The 19,345-nt window shown below is 47.9% G+C and overlaps 1 protein-coding gene across 1 annotated transcript; it reads right to left on the bottom strand.

Moving 5' to 3' along the window:
- Nucleotides 1-14,420: 14,420 nt before the first annotated feature.
- LOC134020647 (uncharacterized) lies at nt 14,421-15,431 on the bottom strand. Its single transcript, XM_062460808.1, has 2 exons — nt 15,410-15,431; nt 14,421-15,310 (listed from the first exon to the last, which is right to left on the bottom strand). Exons 1-2 carry the CDS (start codon nt 15,429-15,431, stop codon nt 14,421-14,423), a joined length of 912 nt encoding a protein of 303 aa, XP_062316792.1.
- Between the last annotated feature and the right edge of the window lie 3,914 nt (nt 15,432-19,345).

Consider the following 19,345-nt stretch of genomic DNA (forward strand, 5'->3'; position numbering starts at 1 on the left):
GCCCTGACACCAACCTCCAGCCCTCACACCAACCTCCAGCCCTGACACCAACCTCCAGCCCTCACACAAACCTCCAGCCCTGACACCAACCTTCAGCCCTAACACCAACCACCAGCCCTCACACCAACCTCCAGCCCTGACACCAATCTCCAGCCCTGACACCAACCTCCAGCCCTGACACCAACCACCAGCCCTGACACCAACCTCCAGCCCTAAAACTAACCACCAGCCCTGACACCAACCTCATGCCCTGACATCAACCACCATCCCTGACTCAACACTTTATGATTTATAGATTTTATGATGAATGATGTGTCTAGCATGAGTACAGTAGTAGTGTCAGAATCATGGAAACGTCCCCCCACCACACACACACACGCACAAACACACCCATAAACAGATGGATTCAATATTACCCATTGAGAGGAAATTTCATAGCAACTGCAGAAAACATAGTTTCTTCAGAAATTGTGTATCGGTTCTCTCTCTCTCCCTCTCTATCTCTCTCTCTCTCTCTCTCTCTCTCTCTCTCTCTCTCTCTCTCTCTAGATTCACATATCATCATGAATGGAGCTTGTATCCTCAGTGGGGGTTGGGGTGCACTGTTTGGATAATGATATGGAGGCACCATTTCACTCAAAACACACTTTCACTCACAGTGGCCGGGTTTCCCAGATTTGTTAAGAAGCTCTTAACGCCAAGAGCTTCTTAGGAGCGTTCTAAGAACGCTCTAGAACGCTCTTAGAACGCTCCTAAGAAGCTCTTAGCGTTAAGAGCTTCTTAACAAATCTGGGAAACCCGGCCAGTGTCTGTCAGAACACAAATGTATGTGCATGTGTATTAGTGACGCACATACACACCTAACCACCCAATGCTCTCTCTCTCTCTCTCTCTCTCTCTCTCTCTCTCTCTCTCTCTCTCTCTCTCTCTCTCTCTCTCTCTCTCTCTCTCTCTGTGGTCCACATGTGCTGTTGCTTTACATGTGATGGTATATGAACATATAAATGAACAGGAGGAAAATGATGGCTCAGAGGTGGCCTTGGGTGTGGGTTGTCGTTCGTGTGTGTGTGTGTGTGTTTGATACCTTTAGGTGGCAATTCCACTGCAACACAGAAAAGCAGTTATGACAGTACAAAAACCACATGCAATTGAAATGTATATGAGGTTGGTAAAAGTGCATGTGGTGTGTGGGCATGCGTGCGTGTGAGAGAGAGAGCGAGAGAGAGAGAGAGAGAGAGAGAGAGAGAGAGAGAGAGAGAGAGAGAGAGAGAGAGAGAGAGAGAGAGAGAGAGACAGAGACAGAGACAGAGACAGGGACAGAGAGAGAGAGAGAGAGAGAGAGAGGGAGAGAGAGAGAGAGAGAGAGAGAGAGACAGATGAAGGTTGGTTGGGATTTTTTAATGGATTGTGGGAGTGCCCCGGTGGAAATCATTGTAATGGGGACTGTCAGAGACAAGGAAATGAAACCAACTTTAAGATGTCAGTGTGTGACTATATGTCATGTGCGTGTGTTTGTGTCTGTGTGTGTCCTTTCTGAATGACTGGCTACAGAAAGCAGGCTGTATGAAGTCATGTGTTGGACTGGTGCATGGGAAACAGTGGGAGTGCTGCTGGAATAATATGAATGGTTCCTGGGCAGTCTACAGCTCACGGGAGACATATGATTCACCGTGACAGAGGGCCATGTGGAACACTGGAAAAGCACCTTTCCATCACATGCACTGTTAAAGGCCCATGAGTGGTGTATGTAAACATTTAATGATTACATAGCGAAGCCTTTTTGTGATTTGAGGTTGGCATGGTCATTGCATTTGGAATTTCAGTTCAACAACAATGAGCCACGGACCATCAATAGTAGATACTTTACCACACTGGCAGTGATACAGATAAGAACAGCAGCAATATTTAAGGCAGACACAGCAACACAATTATATGTACGCACAGCCATAAACAAGCATGCACACACACACACACGCACTCACACACACACACACACACACACACACACACACACACACAGTGGAGGAGTGTTCCATCCTCCGTGGAGAGATGTTTGTTTCCAGGTTCATTCTCTCACCAGAAGGAGAGACTCTGTGACCTCCTACAAACACTCCTTAATCCCACATCAGCTATCCCAAAGGGAGGACACAAGTAGCAGGCAGGCAGGCTCAGTGCCAGCCCCAGCCCCAGCCTCAGCCCTAGCCTTAACCTTAGCTTCAGCCTCTGCCTCACCCTTAGCCTCCAGCCTCAAGCCTTTAGCCTCCAGCCTCCAGCCCCAGCTCCAGCCTCCAGCCTCTAGCCTCTAGCCTCCAGCCTCTAGCCTCCAGCCTCTAGCCTCCAGCCTCCAGCTCCAGCCCCAGCTCCAGCCTCGAAAATGACTCCTGTGAGTATAGACGACATCTCTGCTCCCAGGTGACAGAGAAACCCAGCGCACAAACACACGGTCTCTATCGTGCATGCTCCGACACTAACACAACGGCAACCAGGAGGGCATCTTTGTGTGTGTAAAAGAGAGGGAGGGAGAAGAGAGAGCGCGGGGCAGAGCATTGTGTGCGTTACAGAGGAGGGGAATCACTGCCCATTCAAACTCACCTGCTGTTACTCCCACCCCCCCATGCTTGGCTACACAACCACAAACAAATGATCTTTACTCGCGTTCGCACACGCACCCACTTCACACACACACTGGAAACTGTACAGAGATCTCCCCGGCCTTGACAGAGTGAGTGAAACGTGTACGTTTGAAATGTTACGTTTGAAATGTCTTCCGTAGTGCTGAAAAGAGATACAGTAAGGTTAACCGACATAGGCATTTACAGTGTCACTGTCTATCGAAGGGACTCTGTACTTGTGATATGTGTCTTGGTGTCACAGGTAAATGTTTGGTGATTGCCTCCTTTGACTATGTGATAGAGGTTTCTATTTGCAGTGAGGTCATAGTAACAGAACTAGCGATTGTGCCAAGAGATACACCCAGGAGACACACACAGATGGTGTTGTGGATGCTGACAGGTGTGTGTGTGTGTGCGTGTGTTCGTGTGTGTGCACGAGTGCCATACCAAACTGCTTCTCATTCCCTCTCTGTGTGTTGATGAGGGCAGGATTTAGTTAGAGAAGTATTCTCCAATCTGATGCTGGTAGAACTCCCATCAGCTTGTGTCAGAGTAAGAGAGCGCAATATGGATTTGTCTCCAATGTTACCGATATTCAATGTAACAGTGCCACTGTTTTCTGTCTTACATTGGTACATCTGCTTGGTTGCTCGGTTAGCCTACAGGTAGTTAATGTGGAATGCTATTAAACTGGTTCTAGGATTTCCACTCCACTGTGTGTATCTCTGCTCCCTCTAAGACTGTCAGGCTGTTGCTCCAGCAGGGCCAGATCTACACTACATTACAGAACATGTCTGGTCCTCCACCTGGGTGACTTCATTCCAGCGCCCTTCCCCCCTTCCCCATCGTACTACCCCCCCCCCCCCCCCCCGCCCCCACCCCCCCCCCTCCCCCCACCTCTGTACGTGACCTCTACAGCAGCCGTGAGTGACAGGCCTGCTTTGATCAGAGGATCTGCTGGTGTAACCTGAGGATGCATCTGAGACTCTCCCCCACATGACTCAGCTCCATCACTCTTTACCAGGCTGACTGCTGCAGCCTGTCCCCCCCGCACGCTTTAAAGGGAGAGTTCTCCCAAATAATGATGTTATGGAAGCTAATTGGACTCACGTTAGCACTTTATTTATGATTGTAATTATTTTGAACTTGTTGTTATCTTCTACTGGAGGCTAGCCTGTCATGGCCACTTGGAGAGTAGGGTTTGGCGTTCTCCGTGACAGAGACTGGGTGTAAAAAACCTTTGAGCGCCAACCGTTAAACCCTAATGACAGTGTGCATTAGCTGCCCACTGTCCCCTTCATTCTCTTCATTCCCAAATTGAACAATATATAATTAACAGTCATTTAAATGCCTGTAATGTCTTAAGTGAGCAGTGGAGTGCCTCAAAGACTTTCAGGTTTATTTACTCTCTTGCTGTACTGTGGGGACTAGTTAAAGGTGCTGACAGTGGCTCATACTTTTGTGAGTCGTGCGCACACACACACACACATACACACACACACACAAACACACAGGCAAACACACACGCTGAGGCTGCAGCCCATTAGGCAGAAATAGATACCTCACAGCTGCTCCGTCTCTGGAGAGAGAGAAGGGAGAGAGAGGAGTACAGTATGACTCCATTCTCTTCTACATGACTACTCCCTATGTGCCTTCACACTTAATTACAAATCAGAGAGAGAGAGACAGGGAGAGAGAGAAAGAACGAGAGAGTGAGCGAGCAAGACAAATAGGGAGACAGAGAGCAAGACAGAGAGAGAGGGAGATAGAGAGAGAGAGAGAGAGAGAGAGAGAGAGAGAGAGAGAGAGAGAGAGAGAGAGAGAGAGAGAGAGAGATATGCATGTATTCATGACATTTAATGTGTGTCATTTTATGGTCCTCATTGGACAGACAGAAGCAGCTGTGGAGATAGAGAATTGGAGCAAAACAGACCGGGTATGCCAATAAGATAGGAATTCTTCAGAGAAATTAGGAATGCTAAGCCTCTCTAAAACATAAGTCAATAACAGTAATTCATGTTCAACTGGCTGCACATTGCTTTCAGCTGGACTCCAGTGCAGCTCAAAGCGCACACATTGTGTTCTGTTGGCTTCAGAGCCGGATACCAGTTTGGCCGAGCCGCTTAGAGGTCCGAACGCAAAACTCGGTCCCATGAAGCATGTCAACGCTGAAACACAGAGGTTCAGAGGTGACGCATTTCCCCTCGTCATGGTCACTTGTTGGAGAGCAAGAAACGTTGCCAGGGTTTCTGCTTCTCCGTTCACAAGGCAAAGCTGCACCTCTCAGTCAGGCTGGCGGGCCAAGGTCTCATGGAGGAGAGGTTAGCCGAGGTTAGCATCCTGACTCTGCTACTGCCCAACCAGCGCCTGTAAAACAGGAGTGGGCTCTGAGAGAGGGGCCCCGTCTGAACACAGAAGGTATGGAAACCTGGAAGGGCTTTCTCGTGAAACAAAATAGCTACCGTTTTGTCAGGCTTTGAAATCGCATCTCGGAGCGACATCAAAAGATGGTTGCTTTGTCGCACCAACTGGGGTGCGTGAGGGGTGTTTGTGTATGTGTGATACCGATTGTTCTTGCTCGGACTCCAGTACATGTTTTCACGGTGAGCACTCGGCTGAAGGATGGAGGGATTCGAGGAGAGAGGGCCATCACCAGGATTCATTTTCCTTCATTCAGGCAGGCAGCAAGCATGGCCTCACTTATGCTATTTCCTCTCATTACAACCTCTTCACACAAAGCGTGTTGGGGTCAGTGAACACAGGGCTAATTGAGTCTTCAGATACCTCCTCAAAAATCTGCTCCTAGTTTTCTCCTGCCATGGCCTGTCACTGAGATGACTGAGCTACCAGCCTCCTTCAAGTGGTTGTTATGGTTTCGCCCTGGAATGGGCATTCCTGGTAAACGTTTGCTGGCAGTTAAATATTTCTTTTATTAGGGACCCTTTGTTGATGGCCTGGATGAATTAGGGCTCTTTCAATGGTCTGTTGGTGGTTTTTCTGACCTTAGCAAAACCAGGAATGTCACAGGAATGCTTTCAGATGTTGTGTATCAATCTACCCGTCAGTCTTCGTAAAGTCCTTATTGCAATAATCCATCAAAAGTGTACTTTTCCAAAAACAATACACACACATTTGTGTATATGTTTTTCAAAACGCATTACAAAAATGCTTTTCATAACAACAATCTGGACTGAAAAAGGGCTGAAGTGAATTTTTTTTTTCTGTCGAGGGATTCAACTTTATGGGTTTGCAGAAGTCTGGAATCAGTTACCTGATTATTGGGGCAAATTTAAGTCGGTAGCTTTATTGAGTTGGCGAGGTAGCCCATGCAAACCCTCTAAAGGACTGTTATGTCAGGGCAAAATATATGAGGTGCTGAAAGATCTAGTTAAGACATCCTCCCATTGTTACATTAAGGTGATTTATCACATACACCATCTTTAACCATGATTAACCCCAGGCCTGGCTGACAGATGATATCAGAGGGGTTATCTTGGTGAAGCTCCCCTCTTCACCTCTCTCAGTTTCAGATCCACCTCTCTCTAATGGCTCTCTACTGAATTCCTCCAGCCAGCAAGCCCTAATGGAGGGCCTTGTTATGTTCGGTGGAAAACTCTCAAAACAACATTGTCTTCTTACCTCTGGAAGATTGCCTGGCTCTTCTCTTTTCCAGTGTTGGGCCATTTTAATGATGTAGCAGATTTTTGTTGAATGTTTGTTTGCTTTGTTTGTTTGTTTGTCTGTCTGTCTGTCATATCATCTTTAAACAAACAACCAGTGGAAAATGTTTGCCTGGATTAACTCAAGGATAATCCACTCTTCATGAGATTACTGGATTAGTAAACATCTTGGCTTTCAACTCCTGCTCAGTGGCTGTAATTCCCTGTGGAGTTGATCTCCCTCCATCCCACTCCTCTTTTAAACCTTGTGCCTACTTTCTTGTCCCAATCCTTTCGAATATCAACACATTTATAAACATTCTTCTGATGAACAGCTTTTCTACTACTGTTCATTTTATTTACTGCCTGTCCTCCTCCTGACTCTATCCTTCCTGAACCCTCCCCTTTCTCCCTTCCCTCTCTTCTCCCTTCCCCTCCCCCATCAACCCCCCCCCTCTTTCAGCCCCCCCCCCCCCCCCCCCCCTCCGTCTTTCACCCCTGCCCTAGTGGTGCTGACACAGACGGATGCCCGGCCTGTTCGTGCTAGCTGACCCGTCAGGTGGACCCCTCCGCCCCGCCGGACGCTTCTGTTTGCAAACTGTGACAAAGTATCAGATTCACCCCTTTCTGTGAGTGCAGGAAGCGTGGAGGAACAGGGGATCCGGGCATGTTCCTTTATTACCCCTACGCCCTCACACACAAGTCACACACCAACACACCAAAGCAGCATGTAAATACAAGGTTGACTTGTGAGTTCTGAAGACAACCTGTCATTTGATTGACTTATTTTAAGGTGATGAAGACATCGCCATAACTTTTTTTTCATACGGTCTGTCTGAGCCAAATGCAGTTATCTTAATTTGGCAAATGAGTTGTTCAATGTGGAGGAGACTAATTAAGATAAACTTAATGAAGGTAGCACTAATTAAGAAATGATGAATCACCGTGTCTGATACACTCATTAAAACACAATTTCCCGTTCCTTTGTTGCTGCGCTTATCTGAAATTACAGCAGATGGTTGGCAGGGAATACAAATGGAAAAGTAGTTCCTTTTGTTTCACTGCCTAGATTGGCATGAGTCCATACTTAGAGAGAAGGTAGTCTACGTCGAGCAAAAGTTTGGAACCGTTGTCCCTCAAAGCTTCCTCTTCTTATGCTTGGCCGGTAAGAGAGCAAGCTTGGTGCTCTGTAGGTGAAGTGATGAGGTAACAGGCCCTCAGGAGGTGTAGGGGAGGATACAGGTGAATACAGGTGTGGTGATAGCTTGAGGGGACAATGTGTGTGTGCGTGTGTGTGTGTGTTTGGAGGTGTGGTTGTGGTCTGGAACTGATTGGGTGTTTCTTCTCATTGCATCACTGCCAGGGAGGAAGCGCTGTTCCATGAAGTTACAGGCCATCCTCGTTTTACGACGGACCTCCGCTCCAAAGCGCTGCTTTAAGGGTAGTAAAATCGACCCCTAAGAACAGGGGTGGAGTGGTCACTGCTTGGCCAGTTCTAATGGGGTATCCACCATAGAACCTTTAAACTGTCAAGCACCAGTTGTGGCTTGAAGGCTGCCCTTTAAGAACAGCAACTCAGTGTGCTCGCGTGCCAGTCCTTAACGAGAGCTCGATCCAGACACAATTTCAAATCTCCAGACATATTCAAGGCCATCCTCTGACAGCTTGTCAAGGTCCCATTGCGTGTGTAGCATTCTTCACAACCAAACGCACAAACACACACACACGCAGACACACTGGCGCACGTACACACACGAACAGGGACCAATGTCTGTGCAGGTGTGTGAACAGGAGCAGCATCTCTATGAGGCTGTCAAGTGTCCTGACCCATTTAAACCTGCCGCAGAGCGCGGTACGTAGGGGAGGGTGAAGGTGTTCTACATGTGAGAACAAATGCGGAATGATCCGGAACAGTGAACTGTCATGTCCAGAAGACAGCATGGAGCAGGATTAAACACAATCTCATAGATGTTAGCAAATAGTTCTGCACCAGTGGCCAACAGAAACACACACTGAATGGAGCTCAGTGAAATGATTGGAAAAGTTGGCTCAGTTTTTTCCCCTCCGCTTGGATGCTTCTGTGTCTTGTTCTCGACGTGATTCGCGTGAAATTCTGTTTGTCTTTTACGAGGATTTCTGATTGTCCCGTCCATCTGTGCTGTGAGCTGTAGACTGAGTGTCCTCTGAGCTGTACTCACCAGACAGTCAGGGTCTGAACACTGCTCAGGCAGTCTGGGGACAGCTCCAACACTACTGCCACAATACATTATGCAACAGTATGCCACCATGGTAAACTGTGCATACAGCCCCAACCCTTCCAGCCAGTAGAGTGAGACTCATGGTGGGGGCAGGGCTGGAACACAAAATGCCCTGGCGCTCATGATTTACTCAATTTAACATTGTGTTCCCTAAGTAATGCTTTGTAAGAGTGTGTGGTTTAAGTGTATTACCTTGCTAACTCAATGCGGGTGTTTGATGATGGTAAAACAAAAGAGAGTTAGCAGCAAAGAATGGGTGACTGTTCAATGAAAACACCCCAGGCACTTCACATCACTGTACTGTTAGCTCATTAACAGAATGTGCGTGTGACAATCAGAGAACAACAAAAGGAAGCAAAAGAGGAGTAGATGAACAGCAATGTGTGGTTACATGAGCCAAGTGGGTACTAGAAAAGACTAAATGTGTTACTCTGGGCTCTGCTGTGTGTGGTGCCTTGGCGGGAACTGAAGGCTGACTAGCATGGTGTGAGGCACAGGACTCTGAGGGAACGGGCTTCTGGGCAGCTGCTTTCTGGACATGAGTCTCTGGTTGGAATGGACCAATGTGGTCGTCTCTTACGTCTCTTCCCCTCTCATCTTCTCCTCTCTCATCTCCTTCCATCTCTTCTCCTCGTCTTGCCTCTGTTTTCGTCTCCTCTCCTTTACTCTCCATACCTGCATTACCCGAGTGTAGTGAGAGTGCTTGTTGTTATCAAAGCAGTAATCAGAGAAGAGGAGATGGTTTTGTTTACCTTCTCTCTTCCCTCCAGGTAACAGCTTTTCTCACTCAGCCATGAAAACCCCAGCAGTTATTGATACTGTGGCAAAGGGGTCGTACAATAATACCCCTTCTCTTTCCATGGCTTGCTAGGACTAATTCTGAGGCTTCAACTCTCGTTAGTTGTTGAGTGCCCAGTATTAACTTACAGGAATGTTGGCTGTCTGCAAAAAAAGTGAAACTTAACACACGTGAATATCTTTTGAACGTGACATTTTTACACAGAATTTGAAGCACATGTTAATATTAAGACGAGGAATGACTGTATGAGGAAAAGAGGAAATGAAAATCATGTCCTCAGTCTGTGACAATCGTCTACATCATACCAAACAAACTGGAATGATTGGCAACCGTAACTTTGCACTTTAAGTCGTTTTATTGGTGCACCTGGCTGGCAAATAGCGGTTGCGGTATGTGTGTTAATCAGCTGATGTTGTGAAAACTTGAGGAGGACAGGAAGAGAGTTTCTGTGCTTTATGTCTGGTCTTGTTGAGAAAATTCTGGAATGGAGAGAATGGAAGAACCTATGAAGTTTTGAATGAGAACGACAAGGACGAAAGAACCATCCAAAAGATGTAGAGTATGAAAATTGATTGGGGAAAAGAAGGACAGAAAGAGGTGGGTGAGTACTGAATGGAAGAGAAAGAGATATTGTGTGTGTGTGTGTGTGAGAGAGTGTAAGAGAGAGAGAGCGTTAACACCTGGACTGACCAACCCAGGGAGAAAAGGCATGTTGTGTCAAATGTCTGTGGTGTGTGTCGAGCAGTAAATTAAAATGAGGTGCAATTTCCAGCTGTCCAATTAGTCTGAAATTGGTGCTGTCTGTTTTATCAGCCTCCCTGGGGCTTTGTCCACCCTCTGAGGGCTGTCTGTGTTCAAACACGAAGGACAGACACGACAGAGAGAACGAGAGGAGGGGAAGAAGGAATGGAATAGAGAGTGGAAAAGAGAGAGAATGACCGGACAAAAAAGGGGAGGGGCAGAAAATCGTTTTTTCTTTCAGGAGCCATGGTTGTCTCTGAGCCGATTTTTCAGACCGACAGACTGTGGCCTTCTAGGGCGACGCTGTCACTACACACCTACCATGACAAAACATCGATGCATGGACATAGCTCAGATAATGGGTAGCCTGGGAGATAATGGATGCCCCTGACCATGGTCCTGCCCTGATGACCTCTCACCTCGTAAGCCTGTGTGCCTGTTGAGAGATTGTGTTGAGTGATGTTCAGCTGTGGGCGGGGACGACTCAACACTCGACACAAACACTAACTAATGATCCTGTAGCCTGGTCCTGTCCTCTCGGCCTGAAATGGTTGGTCCTGAATGACCTTGTTTTCCCACACACACACACACACACGCACACACACACACACACACACACACACACAACACACACACGCACACACACTAACTCCAATCCATTGGGTCTAGGTGATTTAGAGGTGGTGGTCCCATTATACAAGATGTAGGGCCAGGATCCTTGGAGATTATCAGGTTTACATCCATCTCAAGGTTCTTAAGGAAGTGTCAATTTCAAATCCTTTGTGTTTGACCTCTTCTTAACACTAGAGACCCCGGGAGAAAGCAGCCTGGATCGATTAAAACACACACACACACACCATCTTTACCCTTCGTCATTAATCGGGACAGGCAATTCATGATGCACAAACATCAGAGCAGACACTTTATAGTCTTCTGTCAGAGGTCTGTATCACATTCGTGGAGCTGACTTGTATAAGTCATGGTAACAATCATCACAGCAACATATATGGATGGAGACATTTATTTCTTCTGGACTGCAGGATGATCAGAAACCATCAGAGATTGGCACAGAACCATTAGCCTCCACCTCCCCCAACCACCCTCTGTCCTCTGAAGGTGTCTGCTGAGGCAGAGATAAAGAGCCTGTATTGTGTGTGCTCCTCATTTGTTCAGGATTCCCAGATACCCATCAGGCATCCATCAAAAACAACTGCTGACTTATGTTCTCCAGAACCAGACCTGGATAGGCTTCTCTTCTAGCACAATATATGGCCATGAACCTGTGACCCCGCCTTTGTTAACGCCGTGCCACGTACTAACATTGCTGCAGAGGTCCTGGAGAGGTTGAACGGTCACTAGTACTTTCTTCTCCGCTGATCTAACAGGATTAGATGGGTGAAAGTGAAGGGTTCTGCTGTATTGTATTCACCAGTCAGATCAGCGATTACGATCTCAATCCTGGGGTGGAAGGATGGGTTGATGGTCTCCTAATGCTGGAGCAGAGTTAAGATTTAGGACTAACCCAGAGTGACACAATGTACCCCTGGCCGGATCGCTCGTCACTCATGATCAAAGAGATAGCGTGAGTATGTATCCCGGCTTGGGGCAATTGATCTTTAATGACGCTGACCTTTGACCCCTGCAGTCTTCACAGTCCTCAGAGCAGCAGTTGTCGCTCTCTTATCGATTGTGTTTTTCCATGTGAGGGGAAATGGGTTTGTGTGTGTGTTTGTGCACGTGGTTTTGGGTGGTGGGGGGTTGTCTACAGGAGCCATCCAGAGCTCGCTCTCAACAGACAGCTTCTTGTTCCTGACAGAATCAGGACATGCAATGTTGCTCTCTTCTTCTTAAATGTTGGTTATTATTTCAACTGATTTTGCAAAACTTGGCTAAACATTTAACTGAACAGAGAAAGATGCCTCTGTCCAGTGTATCATGAGGTATTTTTTAACGTTTAGATTCTGTTTGAAAGGGGAACAGTGGCTTCTGTGTCTCCCTAACCACTTTGCTTTGGGCACTGCCCGCAAAGAGGGAAAAAGAGCCCTCAGTCACTCACTTTTTAGCTTGGGAGAAGTTATTGTTATGTCTACTTCTAGAAGGTGTACCGGTGTACCGTTACATGCTCTCTTCCTCTTCCACTCTCCCTCTTTCACTCTCTCTCTCTCTGTCTAAATCTCTCTCTCTCTATATATATATATAAATCGCTTTTTCTGTCTCTTCCTCTCTCTCTCTTTCTCTCTCTCTCTCTCTCTCTCTCCCTCTGTCTCTCCCGCCTTCTCTCTCTCTCATTTTCCTCTCACTCATTCTCTCAATGCCAATCTCTGTTCAATCCCTGTTTCTCCATCTGACTCATAGGGTCACTGGGCGTGTAATACGCCTTGCAGGGGGACAGAGAGAGCGAGGTGTGTGTCCCTGGTCGGAGAGTGTGTTATCACAGAGGAAGGGAGGCGTGTGATGTCTAGACCACTGGCTGCCCCTGGCAGTGTGGAGCGGACGTAGGCCAGGCCTTCTGAGTCAATAAACAGCAGCAGTGATGGGTTTCAGCTTGCCTTTCCCCCCACACCTCCACCCCCTCACGGACAGACAGACAGGTCTCTACCAAGCGCTCTCCTCCTCCTTCATCACTGCTTTTCTCTCTCTGTCTCTCTCTCTCTCTCTCTCTCTCTCTCTCTCTCTCTCTCTCTCTCTCTCTCTCTCTCTCTCTCTCTCTCTGACTCTCTTCCTCTTGTGTAGGAGTGTATAGTGGAGCAGGACTAACCTCTCAGATATTGCAAGTGTAGGTGTTTCGTGAGTGTGTGATTTACGACTCCTTGTACTGTAAATCTGTGAAACGGCTTCACTTTTACAAACCTCGTAAAAATATACGGCACATGTGACACGCATCCAGTCTGATGATTGAGTGAAAGATCCAAAACAACTTGAGCAAGGGAAATATATTTTCCAGAGACAGGTTGTAATATAATAATGTGCCTCTGATGGGTCAGGTAAAACATTGCACAATACAGCGCCCTTATCAATTTGTCTGGTGAGAGTCTTTAATCTGAAAAATAATGGTATAAATGTCCATTACAAACCCAAATCATCAGGTATGATAATCATCTGATGGCCATTTCAAATTGGACTTTGTCTAAACTATGAGATTAGACTGCTGTGACAAAGATCAGGGATTAAATCCATCTCAATCCCAGAACAGCTGTGAGGGCATCAATGGTCCTTTCCTGGGAAACCAATAGCACTAATATTATGGTGAGGGTAATGCGTTGACAGATGGCTTGGACAGAGATGGTGTATCTGTAAAGTCCATGGTCGGTCTGGAGGATGTCCTGTTAGTGTTCCAGCCCTGCAGGGCTGAGAAGAGTTTAACACGATAGGGCAGACCAAATGGAAAAGGGATTTGACTGTATATCAGAGGAGGTCGGCAGCCTTCTCCAAGGCTCTTTCTGCTCTGTCATCACTTGGGTCTGTTTTGCCAGAAGCTGTCGTCAAAATCAGATAGTCAATTGGCCAAGTTGTATCTGGGTAGTTTATAACAAAGCTTTTGTCTGACCCAGCCCCAGATACTAGCCCACCTGGGTCGCTGGTGGCCCTGTAGACACACACTGAAGCCTTCCAGATCTCCTCCGTGTTTGTTTCATCTCCCAGAAAGTGGATGCGACTCAGAGTGAGACGGTCTATCCAGAATAGAGAGATCCCAACGGAGGTGATGTGCAGGTAGACTCAGGCTGAATATTTCATGGAGGATGATAAATTCATGTGGGTGGTGGTGTTGGAGGGCTGAAGTCCTATAGAGGGCTGCTGACGCTAATGTTGATGGCTCACTGGGCCATAGCTAAGGCACGCACCTGCCTCTTCGCTGTGTGCTGTGGTCCTACATGTCTGCATGCACAGGCTATCTCTGTGAGTCTGCGTTCATGTTTGTTTGCTTGTGCACGTGTGTTTGTGTATGTGTGTGTTTGTGTTCAGGAGCCACGTTATGGGTGGGGCTGTGGAGATGTTGAGGACATTATACTGTTTCCAGTCATTTATTCATAGCTCTGTGGTACTTCACTGTATTTGTCATCCATTTTTCATTAAGAAAGAGTAAATCACCCAACAGCATGTGGTTCATTCCATTATAAATACTGCACGCCAGTTGCTGTCTATTTATGCCGTACTTTTTCAGTTTGTCTTGATGAGACATGCATGGTGGAAAAAGGCCTTGTTACTTGGCTTGGGTACACTGTTGACACTGGGTACACCAGTTTTGTGTGCAACTTTTAATGAGGCATTCAGTCAAAGTGTTTCCCCATAGTAGAAAAGAAAAGTCAAGTCGTTTCCTCCCCAGAGTTTCCCTCAAGACAGCCCTTGGAGATCAGTAGTGGAGCAGAGGGGTCTGGTGGCTGGTGGTGTGGATGGGGTCTGGTCCTGGTGGCTGGTCCTGGAGGGTGGTGGCTGGTGGTGTGGCTGAGGTCTGTTCCTGGTGGCTGGTCCTGGAGGGTGGTGGCTGGTGGTGTGGCTGAGGTCTGGTCCTGGTGGCTGGTCCTGGAGGGTGGTGGCTAGTGGTGTGGCCGGGGTCTGGTCCTGGTGGGTGGTCCTGGAGGGTGGTGGCTGGTGGTGTGGCTGAGGTCTGGTCCTGGTGACTGGTCCTGGAGGGTGGTGGCTGGTGGTGTGGCTGAGGTCTGGTCCTGGTGGCTGGTCCTGGAGGGTGGTGGCTGGTAGTGTGGCCGGGGTCTGGTCCTGGTGGGTGGTCCTGGAGGGTGGTGGCTGGTGGTGTGGCTGGGGTCTGGTCCTGGTGACTGGTCCTGGTGGGTGGTGGCTGGTGGTGTGGCTGAGGTCTGGTCCTGGTGGCTGGTCCTGGAGGGTGGTGGCTGGTGGTGTGGCTGGGGTCTGGTCCTGGTGGCTGGTCCTGGAGGGTGGTGGCTGGTGGTGTGGCTGGGGTCTGGTCCTGGTGGGTGGTCCTGGAGGGTGGTGGCTGGTGGTGTGGATGGGGTCTGGTCCTGGTGACTGGTCCTGGTGGGTGGTGGCTGGTGGTGTGGCTGAGGTCTGGTCCTGGTGGCTGGTCCTGGAGGGTGGTGGCTGGTGGTGTGGCCGGGGTCTGGTCCTGGAGGGTGGTGGCTGGTGGTGTGGCCGGGGTCTGGTCCTGGTGGGTGGTGGCTGGTGGCTCGGCGTAGGGCTGGGGTCTGGGGGGTCCTGGAGGCTGGTTCTGGTCCTTGTGGCTGGTTGCTGGTTGTGGTGGCTGGTACTTGTGGCTGTCTGCTGGTCCTAGAGGCTGGTCCTAGTGGCTGGTCACAAGGCTGGCCTATCCCGCTGCCTCCAGGGTGATGAAAGGCAGACCCCTCTCCCTCCCTAGTGAGCTCTGACGGCTCATACAGCTGGCTTCCATCATATGGGGAAATACAAAAGCATTTGTGTGTGTGTGTGTGTGTATGTGTGTATCCGTGTGTGGCAGCGGCCCTTCACATCCATTATATCTAGGACCCAATGCATCTGTCCTGTCTTAGGCAGCAACCCAATATCCGTGGCAACATAGTGTACTGTATCTTTGAGTCATACATCTCAGCTCATCTCAGGTATGAGACTCATGTGTCACCTCAGAGAAGCATTTTAATATACTTCATGGTCATTCATTCTTCTACAGCGTGTCCCACATCTGCTTGACAAACGACCAGCCTCAACATTCTAGAATCATCTGTGGCCGTGCATTTTGGGCTATACAGTATGTTATCCATACAAGTCTGACGTCTCCAGATACAGTATAGTTCTCCAATATTAGACTTGCTGTAGTCAATCACCAGTGGAATGCGTAAGGCTAATCTAGAACAGTGGCTAGATGGTTGGACATGGGTGCATGGGTAACCTGGCAGGCTGGTGTAGTACAGGCTAGGTGGGCAAGGACTGTTGTTCTTCTACTGGCTCCAAAGTTGTTCTCCATTTGCTGAGCCAAATCCCTCATTTGGAGGATTCGACTCCAAACCCTGTGGAGATCCACTGGAGAGTATGAAGAGGTCAGAGAGAGAGGGGGAGAAAGAGATGACAAGGGAGGGAGTGAGAGAGATGAAAGAGTTGTGGGGGTATCTGCATGGGGCGCTGTAAGGGTGTGTGGGGGGGAGGTGTTTGTGCTGTATAAGGGTAAGGTGTAGGCAGGGGGTATGGTATGGGGGGGGGGGGGGTTTGTTGAAAAAGTGGGGGAACGGCCTGCCTGGATGAAGTGGAGCTCAGAGATCTGAGAGTTAGGGTGCTTGTGTGGGCGGGGGTGTAGCGGAGCAGTATTGCTTGAGGAAGGCTGAGTGTGCATTGATGGGGGGTCCTCCCGACCGCCTCAGTGGATATCGACAGACCTCCTAAACGGCCTCCCCTTCACAGGCCACTTCAACCTCCCCGCCCCCATCACCCCCCCCCCCCAAAAAAAAAACGCAGCCCCCCACTCCCCAACATACCGAGGCTCTCCAACAGTCCAGCCCCTTCCCTCTCACTCATCCAACTGAGTTTGTAAACTCTTCAACGCCCAGAGAGGGTCACACCACTCCAGACCCTCTCTGCTTGTGAAAAGGAGAGATTATACCATGAATCTGTTTTGGCACTCCTTACTAGACTCTTAGAAAGTCTTCTTGAAACATAACCCCCTCCGTAGGGATTTGTTTACACTCCTAAATACTCAAGGGCGTGTCCCATTTTTTACTGGACTAATGTTATTCAGTGTGTTATTGAGCTGTACTTGGGTTTATAGGCAAGACATGAGGACAGATAATACGCTGAAATGTACTAGGTAGTAAAACCATATTTAGGTGTTCTAACGTGATTGAGTTCAAGGAAAGGATTGAGCTCAAATCTGGAATAAACATTGTTGCAAGTGTAATGAGGAAAACAGTGGAGAGGAGTGTTTATACAGAAGCTGGGAAAAAACACTTAGGGGAGGGACGGAAAAGATGGAGGGGAGGAACTGTGAGTTGGGATGGGAACATTGAAGCGATGTGTACTTTACAAAGAGTGTGAGGGAGGATAGAAGGAGAGTAGTGATGGGCGAAGACAGAAGCAGATTGAAGAACTCTTCAGTGTAGGGGCATGAAAGCCTCTCTGCGTCACGGCCTAATGGTTTCCCACAACTCTCTCTCTCTCTCTCTCTCTCTGTCTCCTCTGTCTGTCTCTCTGTCTCTCTGAGCTAAGAAGAATATGCTGTAATCACACTGCATTTGAGCTGCTTACCTTCAAAAATAATATTTTTTTCTCCCTCAATATGTTCCTCATCATATTCCAAGTACAGAAAGTGAACTTTAACTGATATGTTTGTAACTCAGAAACTCAACCCAATACCTTGTGCAACGTTTTGCACAGTTTAAATATACTGTTTGGTCTATGATAAGAAGGCTATGCATCATTTCATACTTTCACAACGCTTCGAAGTTCCTGACAAACCTCCATCAAATGGAGTTTGATTTAAAGAGAGCTTGGACTGCTGAAGTGTGGACTAACATCCTCAAGTGGGCCATTCACTCCTAATTTACTTCCACAATAGTTCTGTCTGGCCTAACCATGGCAGATTGGGTTACATCCCTGGAATAATGAGAGAATGAGTTAACGCTGCCAATCCCACCTTGTTGAGAATAGAGCCTGTCTGTTCCAGCCCCTAATCCAGTCTGTCCTGGAAACAGAGTCTGTACCAAGACACTTGTTCTGAGCTTTCTGCTGGGACTCCAAAGACTGCTAGCTAGCTCCCATTCAGCATAAGCAGGAGGCCCATCCGCTCTGGGCAGGATTAGTTCTGCTTCTCTCCTGCTGTCTGATGGCTCTTTACAAACAAGGATACGGCCTGTTAGTGGTGTTTACCACCAGCCCCCTCGGGACCACCGAGGTATGGGGCCCCATACCCCAGGAGCGGACCCAGACCTCTCACATCCTTACACTGTCTCCTCACCATTAACCACAGGCTGGAAACGCCTCTGTGAGGACCAGATGTACTAAGGGGACTGACATCTCATTTAGAACAGTATAGGAGAACGGACAGGGGGACTCCCTCTTATGCTATGATGGATTAGCCTGCTGACTGGTTCGGTTGTTGTCTAGGTCCGCCTGGGTTTTTTTTTTTGCCATCTTGTGTCATGCATGTAAACATCAAAATACATGAGACATTCCGTGAAGCAAGAATATCTCTTCTTCATTGTTCGTTTCAAATGATAGGAGATTGGAACACAGAAATGACGTCAATGCTGTGTGCATTACTTCCAGGGAGGCCCATGTACTACAAGCTGTGAAAGTGTGGGAATGAAGGCTGGCTCCAGTTCTCCTGAAAGACACAAGGATGTTGTGGTCTATCTGTCTGTATCCAGGCAGTCACACAGGCAACCATGTGCCGGAGCACTGAAGCCCTTCTGTAGTGTGGACTTGATCCGAAATCCATTGGATGCATTCAGTTGATATCTCTGATGGTTGTCATCATGGAGGAGCCGGTCACACACACCAGTGAGTTTGTTATCTCACTGTAGACCCATCCATGGCTAACCCATGTCACACACATGCAGTTACATCAGAGGTGTCTTCCACTGATGACTGGATTACGTAAACAAATAAGCGAACAAACAAACACACACCCAAATGAAAAGGACACCGTGTGGCTGGCTTGATCTCTATTAAGATCCAACCCAACAGTGGAGCCGAAAAAAAGGGGAAAAGAGAGGATCATCTGACACACTGAACATCACAGTACCGTCACAGGGTATTACTAAGAGTGTTCTTTTCTCTAGACAGCATTTGTATCACACAGTGGTTCTCTCAGGCAAACAAACCAAGAAATCAATGATGATGCCCGGTACTGTCTGCGTTATCAAAGTTCATCAGTATCTTAAGTTACAGGGTTGGAATCAGTCTCGCCATAAAGAAGCATCAACAACGACACTGATGGTTGGTCAAAAGACCTGAACTTTCAAGGGAAAGGGATTTTTTTGGGGGGGGGTTGGAAGAAAGGAAGGCATCAAGGAAGGAAGTATGAAGGAAAGAAGGAAAGAAGGAAGAAGGGAAAGAGAAAAGGAAGGAAGAAAGAATGAAGGATGAAAGAAAGGAAGGAAAGAGGAAAGGAAGGAAGGAAAGAGGAAAGGAAGGAAGGAGGGAAGGAAGGAAAGAATGAAGGAAAAATAAATGAAGGAATGAAAGAGAAAAGAAAGAAAGAAAGGAAGGAAGGGAGAAAGAGAGAGAGAGAGAGAGAGAGAGAGAGAGAGAGAGAGAGAGAGAGAGAGAGGGAGGGAGAAATAAAGACAGGAACAGGAAGTACAACATCCAGGTAAGACCAGAACTGGAAATAGCTGG

Source organism: Osmerus eperlanus, chromosome 5, assembly GCF_963692335.1.
Source record: "Osmerus eperlanus chromosome 5, fOsmEpe2.1, whole genome shotgun sequence".
NCBI classification, from domain to species: domain Eukaryota; kingdom Metazoa; phylum Chordata; class Actinopteri; order Osmeriformes; family Osmeridae; genus Osmerus; species Osmerus eperlanus.

Excerpts from the sequence above, each read along its gene's own strand:
- LOC134020647 (XM_062460808.1), bottom strand. The coding sequence starts at position 15,431 with ATGGAAGCCAGCTGTATGAGCC. Across the intron at positions 15,311-15,409 it reads GGAAGCCAGCTGTATGAGCC|GACCAGCAGACAGCCACAAG; the intron begins GTCAGAGCTCAC and ends ACCAGCCTCTAG.